The sequence below is a fragment of the Anser anser genome (assembly GCF_964211835.1).
Source record: "Anser anser genome assembly, chromosome: 6".
Classification (NCBI taxonomy): Eukaryota; Metazoa; Chordata; class Aves; order Anseriformes; family Anatidae; genus Anser; species Anser anser.
In genome coordinates, this window is record NC_139726.1 from 27,467,059 (window position 1) to 27,484,413 (window position 17,355).

Genomic DNA, 17,355 nt, shown 5'->3' on the forward strand with positions numbered 1-17,355 from the left:
CTTCTATTATTCCACTGATGTTTTTATTTAAATGTCATCACCTGGGAAGTTATTTAGTATTTTCTAGTAATAGCAATCTGCAGCATTTACAAAGAAAAAAAAAAAGAAAAGAAAAAACAGTCCACCGAAGACTGTTTGCAAAACAAACAAGAAACTAAGGTACCCTTTTGAGTATTTAGGTCATTATCTAGACTCTTTTTAGTCTGACAACTGAAACACTTTGTCAGTCCTGTGGATGGAGAGAAAGGCTTGATAATTTTGTTGTATTTGTGTATGTATGGACGTGAGAAAGGTATGAAACTTTTAGTATCTAGACTGACATGTTTAATATTTTCAAAAGACTGCAGTCATAATACTAATACTATCTTTAAACTTATTTTTCCTAGTGGTGCTCATGTTCTTTTAGATGATGATACAGATTTAGGTTACGTGGAGGATGGAGCTCCATGTGGTCCTCATATGATGTGTCTGGACAAAAAGTGCCTGCCAATTCAGTCCTTGAACATAAGCAGCTGTCCCATTGGTTCTAATGGAAAAGTCTGTTCCGGTCATGGGGTGAGCCTGTGTTTGGAGTTAGCAGCTATGCTTCTCTAGCTATCTCTGTTATGTCTGATCTTAATGTTCCCTGTGCAGTTCTCTACATGAAAGTGTTCCTTGAGGCCTGCTGATCTCAAAAAGCAAATGTTAGATTCTAGGGAGCACTAACATCCTGTGAAGCAAAGATGAAATTTTAGAAAGTGAAGTTGTCGAATTACTTCTGCAATTATATCCAAAGTGTTTTGTTTTTGCTACTATCAAGAAAGTTTGACACTAGTTATTGTAAAGACTTCTGTAATGCATTATACCTTTAGAAAGTTGGCCCTCTGTTCATGGAATTACACCTGATGACTTAAGTTACTAAAATTGTAAAATGCTGGACCTCAACAGAGATATGTTCTTCCTGAACACACACACATTGTATCATTTTACATTCAGGTACATGATATTCTGTTATTCTACCCTTAAGTCCATTTGTCTAAGATGTTAATGTTTTGAAGAACAGATTCACTGTTCTATGTCTTAATGGTAATATTGTTGAAAACTGTAGGATTCAGTGGGCATATACTTGCCTAAGGGGCTGGACTTTGTACATGAAGGTGGTTTTTTTTTTTTCTTGTTAATGTGTAACTGAAGATTAGACATGAATTTGAGCCCTTCGAAGAAATGTCAGCTGGGTTCAAAGTTAACAAGAACCTTTTTCTAATCAGATAATAGAGGGTCTAGAAGAGATTCAGAGATTTAATCTTGGTACATTTTGAAGAGTGGCATGAGTGGTGAGGGAATTATGCTACGTTTTCTGTTTTGCTTTGGGTAATTTTAAAAGAATACTTCAGCTGATCAAACCTGTCATAAGATGCATTTATCATCATCTTTCTAGATAAGTTCCTTCAGTGAATACTTCAAGAAGCAGAGTGAGATAAAAAATTGAAAAACACATGTTACTTCCAATTATTAGTGTGTAAGTTAAGTAGTCTTTGGGTTTGTTCCAGTATCCAAAACATGTTATCAGCTGATGCCTAATGATCGACTTCCCTTCAAATCTCACAATCAAAACTTCATTCTTTGTTTTGTGTCTTTTTCTCATGTCATGCTTTTTCTTTAGTAATCTTTAGCAAGACATTCCATATTCCTTTTCGTGTGAAAGGTTTATAGATACTAACTTGTGCTATTGATTTGATATTGTAGGTTTTCCTGGTTGGATAGGTTTTCCTATATCTATGACAAATATACTGCCAATTTTAGTGAGTACATCCTCTTTAGAGGTCATTTAAATACATGTAGACTTGGAACTATTCTTAGAAACAAAAGCAGTCCTCATTGCTGCTTAGAGAAAAATGAGGACAAAAGCACTGAAAATCTTACAGTTTTTTCTCCATGAGAACAAACTGTAAATGAAAGGTTGTAAAGCATGACCTGCTCTTAGATTTTTAAATGGAAACGTTTGTATTCCTTCTGAACATCCAGGCCAAAAGTCTACATAGTTTGCTGGTGAAGAGATAATGAGTCTGGATAGTTTCTTGGTGGATGAGAATTTCTGTTCTTTCTCGCATCCTGTGCAGCTGTGTAGTGCAAGTGATGATGGAACCACTAGGAACTCTTCTGCTTTTCCTAGCATCTGAGTGTATTTAGAGGGCTAAAGCAAACTTTCAGGCTCCTGATATTTTATGCTCTTTCTAAACACTCAGTGTTATTGCTATAATATATAAGTGAATGAATTTTTATTGTGTGAACTAACTACCTAATTACTTTGAATAAATTTAAGAAAATACAGTTTAAAAACAGCTGTTTTTATTTCTTTTCTTTTCCAGGTATGTAGTAATGAAGCCACTTGCATTTGTAATTTCTCTTGGGCTGGGACAGACTGCAGTATTGACGATCCTGTCAGGGATACTGGTAACAAGAAGGATGAAGGACCCAAGGGTTTGTGTGATTTCAGTTGTAATGTTCTTTCAAATATTTATGATATTTTTTCAGTCGATACGTGGTAGTAGAATTAGCATATAGGAAGAGAAAAATACTGCACAGTCCTGTTTAGAGACAGACAGCAAAATTCTGCTTCATGTAGATGATGTAGGTCTTTCTGCTTTGAGAATTGATTAAACTTTTAATTTTCTAATTTAAATTTTGGGAAGATTTCAATACATAATAGTACATACTTTCTGATCTTTCCTTTGTCACCTACTCTCAATTTTTTCAATCATTATGATTGGAAGCTGACTAAATGTAGCTCTTACTTTTTATTTATTTGAGCATTTATGTTTTACTAGAGATTTCCAGTTCCCATAGCTCTTCTCAGGTAATTCAGAGAGCTGTCACATAAGGGAAAAGTCAAAATATCCCTGGTGAAAATAGCTTTGGTTCCTTGGCATCAGATTTCAATGGGAAGAAAAATAAGATTCTTATGGACTTACATTATTTTTATGACCATTATTGCTTACCTGTATAGTAGGTATTTCAACCTACTTCATATGTATATGAAGTAAAAATATGAAGAGGAGTTACTGTCAAAAATTTGTCAAAATTTTTTAGAGAGGAAGACAAGCACTTGAGATTCTCACTGACTTCTCTTCCAAACAACGTCTTTGGATTGTGCTGTCTAAGGTTTTTAAGTCTTCCCTGTTATCAGGATATTATCCAACATCAGACTGTATTTATCCAGAATCACGTATGCATTTACAGATAAAGTTGCCAATAAACAAACGAGAAACCTGTGGGGAAAAAAAAAAAAGATTTCAGCTAAATCCCAGTTCTAGAGCATTCTGCACATTCTATAAAGCTGATGGAAAGAAGCTTAAAAATGTAGTCCTTAGAGCTCACAGTGCAATTCATTACACTTTAAAGTATCCAGGGCTTCACGGGAGTTGGACTCAATGATCCTTGTGGGTCCATTCTAGCCCAGGATATTCTGTGAAGGGAAGACAGGATTTTGGTATGTCCCTCCAGAATGGCTCTACTTCTGTCACGTGTGCCATATTCCTTTGCCCCTTAGCAGAACGGTTCCAGTAGTTCTTTCCCAAGAAGTGTCAAAGAGATCATATTGAAACAGGTTCCTGCTGTGAAGGAAGTTCTCTAGAACAGCCCAGATTTATATTATGGGGAATCTTTGCAGGTACTTCCTGGATTTATAACCCCACCACAGTTCATTATTTAGTTGTCTAGTTTGTACTCTGTCTTACAAAGATACTTGTCATTCCATTTCCCATAAAACTTTCCAAACTTTGGAACACTGCTTACAAATTTTTAATTGCTTACTTCCAATTCCTATAGGTAAGAATTAATTCCCTCATCTGTAAAAAGGTCTATATGAAAGGCAGCACAGAAAGTATATTTATCTTGGTTAGATTCTTGTAATTCAAACTAACTTGAATGACTTCAGAATGGAAATACCTTTATGAAAATTCATGTATCAGTGCTGAAAGATTCTGGGAAGAAAATCTTTAATGAATAGTATCTGTATGTATTTCTGCTAGGTACAGATGTATAGCTTACACTCCAGTTTTCAGTGGATTCCACTGAAAAAAGGAAGAGTATGTTTTTGTTACAAGGTGGCTCAAAGAATCTTAAAAGACGAGTTATTTTTGTGTATGTTGTTGCAGTAATTTATTGATGCTGAATCACCTGGAAGTGAATTTAGGAGCCTGCACACTGACAGCCACTATAATCTCTTTTGGTATGCTAATAGAGGATTCCTCTGGGAGATGTCAAAAGAATACAGAAGTAACCTTCTGTACTTCTGTAAAGATTCAGAAATAGAATACTCGTGGTTTTTTTGTTGTTGTTGTTTTGTTTTTGAGAAAAGTGTAGCAGATTCAGCTGCGAGAACATTGCATCTAAACTAAATCCAGCATCACAAAGTGACATCTGATATGACCAGAAATCTAAGGAACAAGCTAGAATGAATATAATCTGACTCTCAAAACCAGGGCAGAGAAAATCCATAAAATCAAGCCTAGACAGAGTGAGTAGCCATATCCATGGTACTGATACCAAACCTTCAATTTTTACAGTTTTGATGATGAGTACTACACTTTATACGTGAAAGTTTTTAAGTGGTTAGTTATGTTCACGTGATTGGAATACAGCAATTTTTGTTTTATTTGTTCTTTAAATGTGGCCATATCCAGGTGTAAAGAAAATTGGAAAATGTTTTAGTATCACATTGTAAAAAAAAAAAAAAAAAAAAAAAGTACATTCTCAAATTAGAAAACACTGGATTTTTCTTACTTACATAAGCATATATATCATTAAGAATAGATCCAACCTAGCAGATATGCTTCTTGTTTTGAGTGTCAAAAGTTCAGATATTTGACAAATTCAGACTGAATACAAAAAATTGAAAGAGATTTTATATTGTAGTAGTAACATTTTTACAAGAATCTAGTGAAAGTTTTTGTATTGCTTACACAATTAATTTACAAATCTGTCATTTAAAATAAATAAATCTCCATCACTTCCATCTACTTCACACCTTATGTCATGTTTAGACAGGGACACCAACTCTTCCTGACAAGAACAATCCCTTGATGATGAGTTAATTCTTTGCATTAAACTACCTACTTGTGTTGGAATCCTTATACTTTGATATAAGGGGAAAGGAAAATATTTTGCAAATAAACTAGAATCGTGTTCATGTATTGTGAGAAGCTTTGATACAGAAAGATTTGCTTAAGTCAATATCACCTGTATGTTACATGATTCAGGGTTTAATTTCTTCCTATTTCAACTACTTACCATAGTGGTTAGTGCTGAAACCTAGTGCTTAAATAGCATGAGAGCAGATAATTATTTAGGAGAGTTTCTATACTTACACGAGTATATATCTTTTATACAGAGATGTGAAATTTCACAATAGCTTTAAGATTTTTCACACCATAGATTCCACCATTTTTCTTACTACGATTAGATTAAGTATAGCAAAAAAGTATTGCTATTTGTTTACATATTGTTGTAATTGATAATTGATTACTGCTTCTACTGTACTTTTCAGACCTTTGTATCATCCGTCAATTGCCTTTGCCTCCATACTGTACTTAAGGATTTAAAAATTGGTCATCCTTAATTATGTTAATTATGTTGGTATTAATGCTTGACTCTTGAATTAGTCTAAACTCAGCAACCTGTACTAGCCGACCCACAGGAGAGCAATTCAGGATGGTAACTGTTTGGAGAAGACAAGGAGTTCTTGCTGTTAGTTTTTGGTTACTGCAGAAACTTTGAATTATTTTACAATGCTGGCTAATAGTTTTGAAGTCAGTGGGGCTCCATATGCACACAATATTCTTTCTTTGCAATTTCACTGCAGAATTGGGCCTCTGTTTTGACTAGTGGAATAGTGTTTGTTTTTAATATAAAACGTACGTCTCAAGTGTGTGTGTGTGTTTGTGTATATTTATGGAATTAAAAAAAAAGAGAAAGTTTCAAAAGAGACTTATTGATGAAGATTATCAAGTTTTTGTCCCCTGAAAAAGTTCCCATTAGAGAATTCAGGTGCTTGTTTATGATCTGTTAAGACACAATGAATCTATCCAACTTTTAATCTTTTATAACATGTAGGAAATACAGGTTTTTTTTTCTTTCCTCAAAAAAAAGCTTCCTTCAAAAATAAGGCCTCAGTGTACTTAAGAGAGTCTCTGAACATACTGAAGTTCCAAGCTGTTACCTGAAGCACATTACTAGGGTAGGTTTTTCCTTTTAAAAAGTGTTAATTGTCTGTAGGTGATATAGATAAATAGGGTCCTGTTTGATAAATGCAGTAACAAACAAAAATATTACACACTTGTAAAGGACTTAATTAAAAGTTGTTCTGTTTTCTTTTCCCTGCAATTGAACTGTTTTCAAACAAACAGTTTTTATTTGCTTAGTTATACTCTGGATACAGTATCTTTCTGGTGATCAACAGGAAGTTTTCTTATTGGTGATTTATTTACATTTTGGCTGTCCTAAAATTAACTAAGCAGCAGGCTGAGGATGTTCCTTTTTTAAGTAAATAATAAAATCACAAGCTAAAAGGAATAAGTCTTATGTTTACAGGGAAGCTTTTCACTGAAGTATTTGCAGGGGTTCAAATGAAATCACATAAAGCTTACTTCAGAATTTTTAAAGCTACGGTATTTGGTAAATAAAAGTTTGGTTGGAGGTTTGGATTGCTTATCAGATGATGGATTATAAAGTAAAATATTCCTTTGAGGAATTATTTTGTTTTCATTTCAGACATATATGATGTGATCATTTCCTTAAAAAATCTTCACTTTTCCCTCCACACAGTGAGCATGGCCACTAACAGGCTAATAGGTGCAGTGGCAGGGACCATTCTGGCCTTGGGGGTGATTTTTGGAGGCACAGGGTGGGGAATAGAGTAAGCATTTTTCTTAGTTTGAGTTTTATGTCTGGTGCCTAGTGTGTGAGGTAACTGTATGCACCTGAGCCCTCTGTGTATTACCCCTTTAGCTTTGTCGTGTGGTGACCGTATTTGTCGTGTGATTTGACTGTGTCTGTGTCGTGTGATTTGCTCATGCAGTGTTGAACCTTCTCCTGTCTGGGATAATGTGGGGCATAAAACAAAAAGTTTGTGAATTTTTGCATTGTCACAGTAAAATTAAATGTCTGAATGTTCACATTATGCCAAATTACAAAAGTAATGGAAAAATGAGTTTGTTACTATTTTGCAAAATAGAATCAGGGTAACCTGGACTATTTGACAAAAAGCAAATTGTTTATTACACTCTTTGGGGCTTTCAGTCTAATAATGGTTCACACAATCTAGCTAGGAAAATGAAAGCTGATAATAGTGTATATAGCTAGTTTTACAGTAAAGCTTCCAAATATCCTGTTGCTAAGATTCTGTTACCTGAAGGCAGTAGAATGCTGAAGTATAGTCTTCACATATAAGCGTTAGCCCACTACCTCAATTTTAATAGTGGCTATTTGCTTTTCATAGGTGTGTGGAGGCTCACAGGAAAGATAGACTTTCCCAGGGCCTGTAGTCACATGGCAAAGAGCAATGGTTTTAAAACTGAAAGAAGATAGATTGAGATCAGCTTTAAGGAAGAAATGTTTTACAATGGGTAGTGAGACGGTGGAACAGGTTGCCCAGAGAAGTTGCGGATGCTTCGTTATTGGAAGTGTTCAAAGTCAGGGTGGACGTTCCTTTGAGCAATCTGATCTAGTGGGAGGTGTCCCTGCCCATGACAGGGGGATGTTGGACAAGATGACCTTTAAAGGTCCCTTCCAACCCAAAACATTCTATGAAAAATAGCTGTTTAGGACCCCCTTTTTTACATAACACAATTTAGTAAATTTTCCATTAACTTAGCCTGATTGTCTCATATATTGTCTTATGTTTGAATTTTCATTGAATTCTTCCATATTTAAAGTGAATAAAACTAGTATTGGCTTCCTGTATTGAAAGAACAGAAGTTTGTTCTTTGTTGAATGAGTGTCCACTACAAAATAGACTTTTTCTCAAACATTTAGCAACCAGGGAACACAGGAAGAAGAGAGATGATAAAAAGCGGCCCTTTGGTACTTTCTTATCTAAGTTATGAATGCATTACAATCAGTTAATCGTTGTATCTCTTTTGTGGGAAGATAGCATTTTATGGCTAGAAAGAAATCAGCATTAGAGTTTATCAAGGCTTCTGAAATTTCTTACAGGTAAATTACTTGCTGTGTTTTCAGTCTTTTTGTTGTGTGCAGTCGTCTGATAAAATCCAGAGTAAGATGCACATCCAAGTGAAATACAGTAGCTTGTTAAGTTGTGAACTGTTCATAGCAAGTCTTAGTTGTGAGTACAATGCCTGTCAGATGGCACTCATTTACCCTCCATCATGCTTATTCCTGTTGATTTAGAGCCAGGTGTGACTTTAAAGGTAAGTAAGTCCAAATAAGATATTTTCTTCCAAACTGTGAAAAATTACCTATTTAATTACTGTTGTCCAATCTGTGCACTGCTTATATCTGTAAAGCTCACCTTATTTCTTTTCAGTCTAAGTCTTTTATTAATATTCCTGAATACTCTTTGTGTGTGAATTGCTGGAAACAATTTTTAAAGCAAATGTTTGAAAAGATTTGGGAGAATGTATAAGCCCCATTTTGCTACGCTTCCTTGTAGCAAACAGTCCTCCTGAAGTAAATGTGTGGTCCTCAAGAAAGTATTCAGCTTAAGTTCATGGCAAAATCTGTTTTGTTTGTGTTGTTTTTTTTTTCCCCATGAAAGTTGAGTGGAAAATAATTTTTTTTTGTATACCTGATTTTTGTGTATACTAATTCAGAGCGCTAAATCATACTTATTTTCAGCAGTGTTTGTATACTCTTCAATTCCTGAATTGTATATTGACATGAATCAGTTCATGACATGTTTGCAGAGTAATTCTTACATACCACTGGATGTTACAAACAAAATCTGAGAAAAAAATATTGTTTTCTTTTAGCTAATCTTATATTCAAAAGCACTGATATGGGGAATGTATAATGGCTGCAATGAAGTTAGGTAACCCTGCTACATTTTAAAACATTTTAAAACTTAGGGTATTTTCCTATTGTAGTGTCTGGGACTGGACAGAAGGCTTTGGGATACTGACCTAACAGCTTAAAACTTTGAGCTACTGCAGTTGCCCTTTCTCTTTCCTTTGCTGATCTCTGGCTGCTACTTTTTCTTTTTTATTTTAGCTGTCTGATAGCTTTCAAAACTCAGCTTCAGAACATTTAAAACAGTAATTTTTTTTATTGCTGTGTTGAAGTGTTGATTTTGAGAGACTGGGATAGGAGGTAAGAACTGTTTTTGAAGGCTATTCCTGGATATTTAAGTGTTTAAACATAGTGTGCAATATGCTGCAAAAGAACTGTTGTGTTGGTTTTATTTTGTCTTGAGCTCAGATGCAATTAGCTTTACATCAAAGAGTACTCGATAGGTAATTTTTGTGTAGAGCAATTAAAATGGTAAAATACTCAAATCTATTGTCTGTTTTCTTCCACCCTGTGTAAATAGAGCACTTACGGGTCAATTATGAATTTCTTATTTAGGTGTTCTCTTGCCTTTTCAGAGAAGTGCACAAATATATTTTGTGCTGCTGCTTTTTGTTGCTTTTTTTCCTGCTCCACCCTTCCCCACTTTGTTGTTAAGTAGCTTATTGAGGATGATGAAGAGATGCTTTGATGTTTGGAAAGCTTAATGGGAATACAGCTTTTATGTCAACTTCTGTTCCTTATTATATAATCCTTTCCTTTGTCAAACAATTGTTTGTAAATTTAGCATTGACGTTAACGGTAGGGAGTCTGGACTCTGATTAGCAAGTGGTACTAGATGCTCTCAGCTCAAATTAAAATGTCTACCACCTTTCAGGGTCTACTTAAAAAATAAATGGGGGGGGTGATTTTTTTTCACTTGCTGTAGTCATAAAACGTATAGCATTTATAATGTTACCTTTCAGTTAAGGAATTATTTACAGATTTCTTAGTGTCCTCAGTTAAAGTTATTTCACTAGATGATGGAATAAGTCACAACAGAATTTACTGTCTAATATTAGATTCTATCTGTGGTAGAAGTCAACATAGCACACAGGGCAGAGACCAACAGCTTTGTTCATTCTTGCTATTAAAAGTAAGTTGGGCCTGCTGAAATTGTCTACAGACATCACCTTGTGTGCTGTCTGTATTTCTTGAATTGTTGACTACCCTTCAGTTGCTTCACTTAATGTGAATACAGTGGTTGGTTCTTGTCTTTCTTACCGTAATCCTTTATCACAGGTCCTAGTGCCACCAATCTTATAATAGGCTCCATCGCTGGTGCCATCCTGGTAGCAGCTATTGTCCTTGGGGGGACAGGATGGGGCTTTAAGTAAGCAATGCCGCATGTCTTCTCTTCAGTGGCTATGGCATTTCTATTTCTTGCTTACATCACTAAATTTTGAGTTCCTGCTACAAGATTTTTAAGTAACCCCCTCCCACAAACAATAACAAGAGAGAGAATTAGGCATGTGCTGAACAAGAGGAGGAAATGGATTCAAAACTAGCCAATGTCATCAGGGTGCAAAGTTGAAGAACAATAAAAGAAACAATTTAACATTCAAGAATTCATCCCAGCAATTAGCAAGCAAGCTCTTTTTAAATTTCCAGTTAGTAGTGTTGTTCTCTCTCAATTGAATACAGTGGTTAAAATTCCCCAAAGATAAATTTCTTGGGAAGCTTTTATTTTTGAATGCAATAGAACTTTAAAACTGATTTTTTTTTAAATAATCTAATCTCTTAAGTGAAAATGGTAAGTGGTGGCAGTACATAAGTAGTTTTCAGTAACAAAAATGCATTACTGAAACAGTTGTCTCAGAAATACCAGAGCTAACTTTCGTTTCTGGCTGCTTGTTTTTTATTACTGAATCACAATTTTAATAAAATTTCAGCTTAGCTTTAGAGATAACACTTTGAAGTCTCAAAGTTTCTCCTGAGAGGTAAGAACTGTTCTCACCTGTTTCTAGTTCAACGTGTCTTACAGCTATCAACAGTAACGTGATAGTCATTCTACTTGTGACCATTAAAGAGAGTCTTGTGCAAAGATACTTAATTACTGATTTTTTTTTTGTAGTGTCAGGTCTATATGCATGCATGGTCCATATTTGGTAAAAAGGATCTAAATTTAGAACCAGTGCTTTAACCTTACAATACATGGAAGCACAGAAAAAAGTAAGTTTTCATGCTATTCAAGTTGCTATTGCTTTTCAGTAACATGAATTAAGAATAAGTCATGATAGAACAATAAAGTATAATTCCTCAATAATCATTTTTTTATAATAATTGAAATAATGTTATATATTATCTATATTCATATTCCATGTATGACTTGAGGAAAAAAAATTCTAATTGATGAAGGATATAAAAATATAAAGATGACCCGATCATTATTTTCTCTGTTCATTCACTTTCAGAGGTCACCTGAAAATGTTTACTTCTGTTTGACTGTTACATTTTCATAGCGTCTGGTGACCTTAATTACACCTGTATATAGAAGCAAATATCTTTCAGCCCAGCTGAAAACAGAGTTTGCACACTGCTGGAAGAGACAATTATTTGTTCCTGTTGCACTGCCTGTCAGTATCAGGGTTTGCAGAAAGACCCAGCCCCTGCTGCGTTCATTCTAGTATTTCTCTAAACACTTGCTCAGGGCTTCATGCCTTGCACCTGGAGCTTGCCTGGAGCAGGCAGATTTAGCGCTCCCTGCGCTTCCCCTGGCACTGGCGCAAGCCGCAGAGCTCTGTGTGTCCCTAGCGGGAGTCAGAGCACTGGTGTTCAGTGCTCCTCATTTACTTCAGTAAGAAAAGATTAAATACGAAGTGTATAAAAACATCAGTCAATTTTTAGCCCTGGGTGTATATGTATGATCTTTATAAGCCTTTTTAATACCTGCTGATAGACTTACCTTGAGATGGTTTTTATTTTTTTACAGTTTCTCAGTTAAATAAATCCACTTTCTTGTACAATAAATACCCCTGGTTCGGTCTCCAGTATTTGTAAGCTACCACAGGACATTTCAAAACAATGTAGCTTTAATATAGTCCCATACCTTTACCATTGTGTCTCATATTATGACAGATAAATATTTTCCATTTAGTTAAATAATTGTTTTTAGTATTTATGCATTTTTTATTGTGTTTCTGCATCAAATTTGTGTTCAAAAGGAGAGATTCCAAATGAGGTATGTATTTTAGAACATGCAGTGACAGATTTGGATTTGTATGTGGTGTTAACAAATTAAGGAATTGGGATTCTTCCCATTTGATGGATCGAAAGATCTCATGTCTAAAGGTCCAGTCTGTGCCTTAAGCTTTTTACAAACCTTTTGTATGTATCAAATACACTCTGTAGTATTAACAAATACTTTTTTTTTTTAAACCATGTCCTATAAAATGCAGAATTATAGGATAGAGTTGTCTTTTTACCTAAATAAGGCATATAAGCAATGCAGAAAATTTTCAGGTTAGATGCAGAACTGATTGTTTTTTATTTTTACATTTTACTACAGTTACCTTTTTAACTAAATACACAAGCCTTGCAGAAAATTTGGCTATAAACATTTGTTAATTTTTTTCGATTTATTGAGAACAACAATGTATGCACTTCTAAAGTGATAATCTCAGAATCGCCACTATTGCAACTTCCCATGGGAATTAACCAAACTACATTTTGTTGAGAAGTATTTTTGGACTTGTATTATGCCATCAGACATATGTCTGCTTAACAAGTCATGTACTTTCTAGACACAGTATTTATCCCTAAATTACTTTTTGCATTACAAATGTATTATTCGTTTAAAACACAATACAAGCTATTAAAACATAAAAACTTTAGGTGATTCTGAATTTTAGGTAAACTCTAAACTGTTCTTTATCTGTCTTGTGCCTTACCAGCCTTTGGCCTGGACTGAAGGTCTTTTTCATCAGCACTGTAGCACCTGTTCTTCTTTGCATCCTGCTGTCAATCTTTTGCCCAAATATAAAGCTCATTATACCTATAGAGGATCTGTATTGGAAAAGTCTCGAAGTTGCTATTCTCGAAAGACCAAATACAAGCATTCATTCTGTAGCAGAACCTCAAAAACACTGGCCTGGCCTAGCTCACAGCTTGAAGTGCATGTTTCTTCTGGGGGTTGGAGGCTTTTCAACTTTTGTATACAAAAGAGGTCTTGCATATGTAGACCCTCTGATACTTTGCTTTAAATATATCTGGAGGGACAGATGAGGATAATAGAGGACTTTAACTTTTCCATTTTAAGCAAGTGATATGCAAATATGAGAGAAGGTAGCTAATGCTTTACAAACTGGGAGATGTGATTTCTGTTTCACAGGTTATCAGATTTTCATATGAACATACGATACTGTGGTGTCAAGTCCAAATCAAACGTAAGCTGCAACTAAGCAAATTTTGTTCATGAACTGGGCGGGGGGGAGGATTGCAAGGGAAGCATAAAAGTAGGCTTGATGCAAGTTTAGAGAAATGAGGTAAAAATTTACAGTCAATTTACAAGAATGAATTCTAGATTAATTTTTCTAATGAAGTTGACATGTGGATGGAATAGGGAAGGAAAAAAAAGTTGTCTGACAATCTTTGGGTGCATAAAGCCTTACAGAACCTTTCTGGTGGTTTGGAGTTAAAGGCAACTCCAAGCAGAGCTGTGAGTGGAGACCTTGTTAGGAAATAGATTTTATTTTGGTTGAGCTTCGCATAGTACTTCTAAAGCTGCTGGGGTTTAGACTGCATTAAAGGAAGTCCTATATGTTTCTATCGGAACTCTGCTAGGCAGTATACAGAAATAAGGCATTCATGAAACGTGACATTGATTTTGATGTAGCAAGTCTGTGCAAGATTTCAGTATATGGCATCTTATACAGGAACCACATAGGGCAATTTTACAATGAGAGTATTTTTTATGTGGGCCTTCTGCATTGGCTGCAATGTCAGTTTCAGGGCCATATGCTTGCTTATTTTTCTAGCATATATTCATGTACATTTGCAAAGCTACGGCAATAATATAAGCCAATTAAATGCTTTTGTTATCGACTTTAACAGTAAGACGGTTTTAGTAATAAAGTAATGGTGCTAAGAATCAATGCTAGTAAAAGTGATGTAAATGTGCTTGAAAAACTGCTTCTTGTTGTATCACAAGGCGTAAGCGGCTGATAGAGAAGAACTGATTGTAGGTACAATTCTATATAATTCCAGCAATTTTTTCGTAGCTAAAGAGCTCCAGGGTTTTCTGTTTTTTAAATGGAGGATTAACGGTTGAACTAAAAACTTGCTTAGTCCTTAGAGATGCCATATTTTTGTCTGGTCCATGCAGATGCATGTAGACCCCAAAAGCTTATGGAAGGTAAGGTACTAAGAATGCTATTGGAGACTTTGTGAGGAAGTAGGTTTCATGCAGCACTGCCTTAAAGCATGTATCATGACCTAGATACAGCCACTACCTACATAAACATCAGTATCAGAATCGAATTATGTATTTTCTCACTTTTTTTTTTCCAAACTAGTACAATAAACAGCAGGTCAGCATTTTATTTTAAGCTACTAATCTTAATATTAGCCTCTCATTTTGTTAATTTCAATTATTTTTTTTAATAGCAAAAGGGTCATTTATTTAATCTCTTGACCAGCATTTGAACCATGCTTTAAGAATGCTTATGACAGCATTGGCTATTTTAAATGATTGAAATACTGGCTTTGGACAAATCTTTAAATACTTCGGTAGAGGATTTGCAAGTAATATACTGTGTAACCATGTTCCTAATTAGTGGGGAAAAGAAATGCAGAGGATTACAGAAAGGTATTTCTTGCATATATCCAGCCTTTTTTAAAAACATCTTTTTTTCTCTGAAGTATTTTTTCCTTTGTAACAATAACCATGTTATGCAGTATTATACTTTATCATATTACAGTGTAGTATGTTTTTTTGGTTCAGAATCATCTATAATTTTGTTTTTGTTAGAGATTTTTTTCTGGTCAGATTACAGACTGAAAGTCTGACTATCATTATTTAACTAGGCATTAAAATGTTAAGTGCAAAAAGTAGTTAATGTTCTTAAAGATTTTCCACATGAACAACAAACTAGGAAACAGTATCATTCTCTTATGTGGCCTTCCCTACAGGTCTCTTCTGCTTGCCCTGCTATTTGGTTTCCCCACAGATGGTCCCCAGTTCGCTTTGAATACACTGTTTAAAGAAAGCAAACTTGTTTTATTTTCAGATCGAGGGAAGAATTTTAAAGGAGATTAGTTCAGTAATCAGTTGGAGTTGTGTATCACAGATAGTTGCTGTCATACATTGAAATACCCCACTAATTTTTCTAAGGCAGACATCCATGTACCTTGTGTCTTAAGCTCTATCAGTACAGTGTTTGAAACAGCTTTCAGCATGCACTAGTGCAGAGCAGCGCTGCTTGTGTCCCGGGCAGAGTACTCAAAGCCTCTGTTCTTCAAATGCTACAGTTGTCTACTGTCTGACTGGGCACGGACACGGGCCCAAGAAAATAGCATGCATGAAACAGGCCCTGGAGATGTGTCTAGTTAGATGATGTGATTGAATCAGAGTCAAAACGACCTTGCTGAAGCTTACTTGAAGTTTAGCCTAATACTGTGTGAAAACTTTTGCTTTTATAATACATAGCTATAAAATGGTGTGGGCTGCAAATATCCAGGATCTGAAAATCATCTAGTTCCATTTCTGTTCATTCTAATTTTCTTAGGGAAGATAGCAACTGGTTCTATTTGCTGATTTAAGAAACACTGCTGCCTTCATTGTAGTATTAAAATGGCTGATGATTCAGGATGAATCTAAGGCAGGTCAGGGAAGCACCTGCTTACTTCTGTGAAGTACTAAGACTGCAGCAGAGAGCTGTGGCAAGCTCTTAATGTTTTGCATGTGTACTATGCTGCCGTATGGGCACTGTAACTGATGCTCAGTGTTTCAGAGGCTGTTTCAGGCTCCTGTCTTAAGTGTTCTTTTGGTTCCTCAGGTGTTGTTTTTTTTTTTTCCCCTCTTAATAACACTCTTAGCAGAATATCCTAAGTGAAGAAAGGTAGTAATTTGATTAGTATCTTATTCCTTGAAATGTGTATTTCAGATGGATGAAATACAGATCTGGCCTCTGTAGCTTGCTCTAAGACTTAAAAAAAATAAATAAATTTACTTCTTGGTTTAATTAAGTTCAGATAACAGAATGTAATTTGGTACAGGTTTTAATGACTTGTACACTTAAAACTAACTAGAAGATGATACTTTCCTTAGAGTAAGAGGACAAGTTATGTCATCCAGATTTTTTACATGCAGTGATGATTTGCTTTAAGGGACTGACTAATTAGTTGGTCATCACTAGTGTTTGAATTTGGGTATCCTAGACAGTGTTTAAAGGGAGGACGGGGAAAAAGAAGCAGATATCCTTCTCACATTGAAACAGGCAGGTTTAAGTTTGCATAAGTATATGCAAAGCACGTTTTAAGTCACATTTAACCAAGTTACTGTATTCATACTGCTTACCATGCAGCTTCTGCAAGATGGCCTGAAAAAAATAAAAGTAAAAACTTACCTCAGATTTAACCGTATTACAGAGGAGGATGGATTGAGGTATTTAAGTAAAGTCAACTTAATTCAAATGAAGTGTTAGTACAGTACTCCTAGAGGGGAAATGCTTAAAAAAATAAAAATGAATATAGTGATATCTCAGAAGCCAACAATTCTTACAAAGCATGCACCTTACAAAAATGCAGGCACTGGTACCCAAAGAAAATACAGAACAAAGGATGCCTACCAGTCTTTGACAGTCTTCTCAAAAAGAAGTTACCTTTGCACGCATCCATTAGTGTCTTGATCCACTAGGAAAACTTCATGTATTGTATATTTAACATGGCAGCAGTGATGGTAGTTAGCAGGCTGCAGAAACTAGAAAATCCTGGGGATGATGTGTAGCTTTTAGGGAATCAATGAATTCCTGTTTCATATTTTTTGCATGTCAGTTTGGTGGCGGTAGTGGTGCATATGCCCAGTGTGAGAACTAAATGCATGAGCCCCTTGCTTGATGCCCCACATAAAGCCAGATACTGGGGAGGTTGCACCTAACTTTTGTTGTTGCTTTGTGGTGTCTTGCTGTTTGACATAGGATATCAGTATCGTAGGAGACTGGATATCACCTACCAGGTCGCTATCCGCTATTAACATTAAATTCTGACCGTGCAATGTGTAAAGCTGTCCAGTCTCCTTCGAGTGCAATGTCTTTGCTATATTTTGCACCTTACTGAGATTCACAGCAGTTGTGGTCAATAGTGTGGTAAATGCTC

At 35.4% G+C, this 17,355-nt stretch overlaps 2 protein-coding genes across 16 annotated transcripts in view; one reads left to right on the forward strand and one right to left on the reverse strand.

Annotated features, from left to right (window-relative positions):
• ADAM23 (ADAM metallopeptidase domain 23) overlaps positions 1-17,355 on the forward strand; it is a 75,085-nt gene that overhangs the window by 53,979 nt on the left and 3,751 nt on the right. For 2 of the 12 annotated variants that reach the window (XM_083842241.1, XM_083842244.1), the window contains exons 23-26: positions 387-555; positions 2,349-2,460; positions 10,285-10,375; positions 13,373-13,427. In XM_083842241.1, coding sequence (XP_083698367.1) covers positions 387-555; positions 2,349-2,460; positions 10,285-10,375; positions 13,373-13,427 — 427 coding nt within the window. Of the gene's footprint in view, positions 1-386; positions 556-1,417; positions 2,307-2,348; positions 2,461-4,136; positions 4,499-6,804; positions 6,896-10,284; positions 10,376-13,372; positions 13,428-17,355 lie in introns of those variants that run through there. The other 10 variants (XM_083842245.1, XM_083842247.1, XM_083842249.1 and 7 more) reach the window with 7 other exon arrangements.
• The window catches only part of DYTN (dystrotelin), a 71,619-nt gene that overhangs the window by 2,134 nt on the left and 52,130 nt on the right, over positions 1-17,355 (reverse strand). For 2 of the 4 annotated variants that reach the window (XR_014586201.1, XR_014586202.1), the window contains exon 13: positions 2,979-3,248. The gene's annotated coding sequence lies outside the window, so the exon portion shown is untranslated. Of the gene's footprint in view, positions 1-2,466; positions 3,249-17,355 lie in introns of those variants that run through there. The other 2 variants (XM_083842282.1, XM_083842281.1) reach the window with 1 other exon arrangement.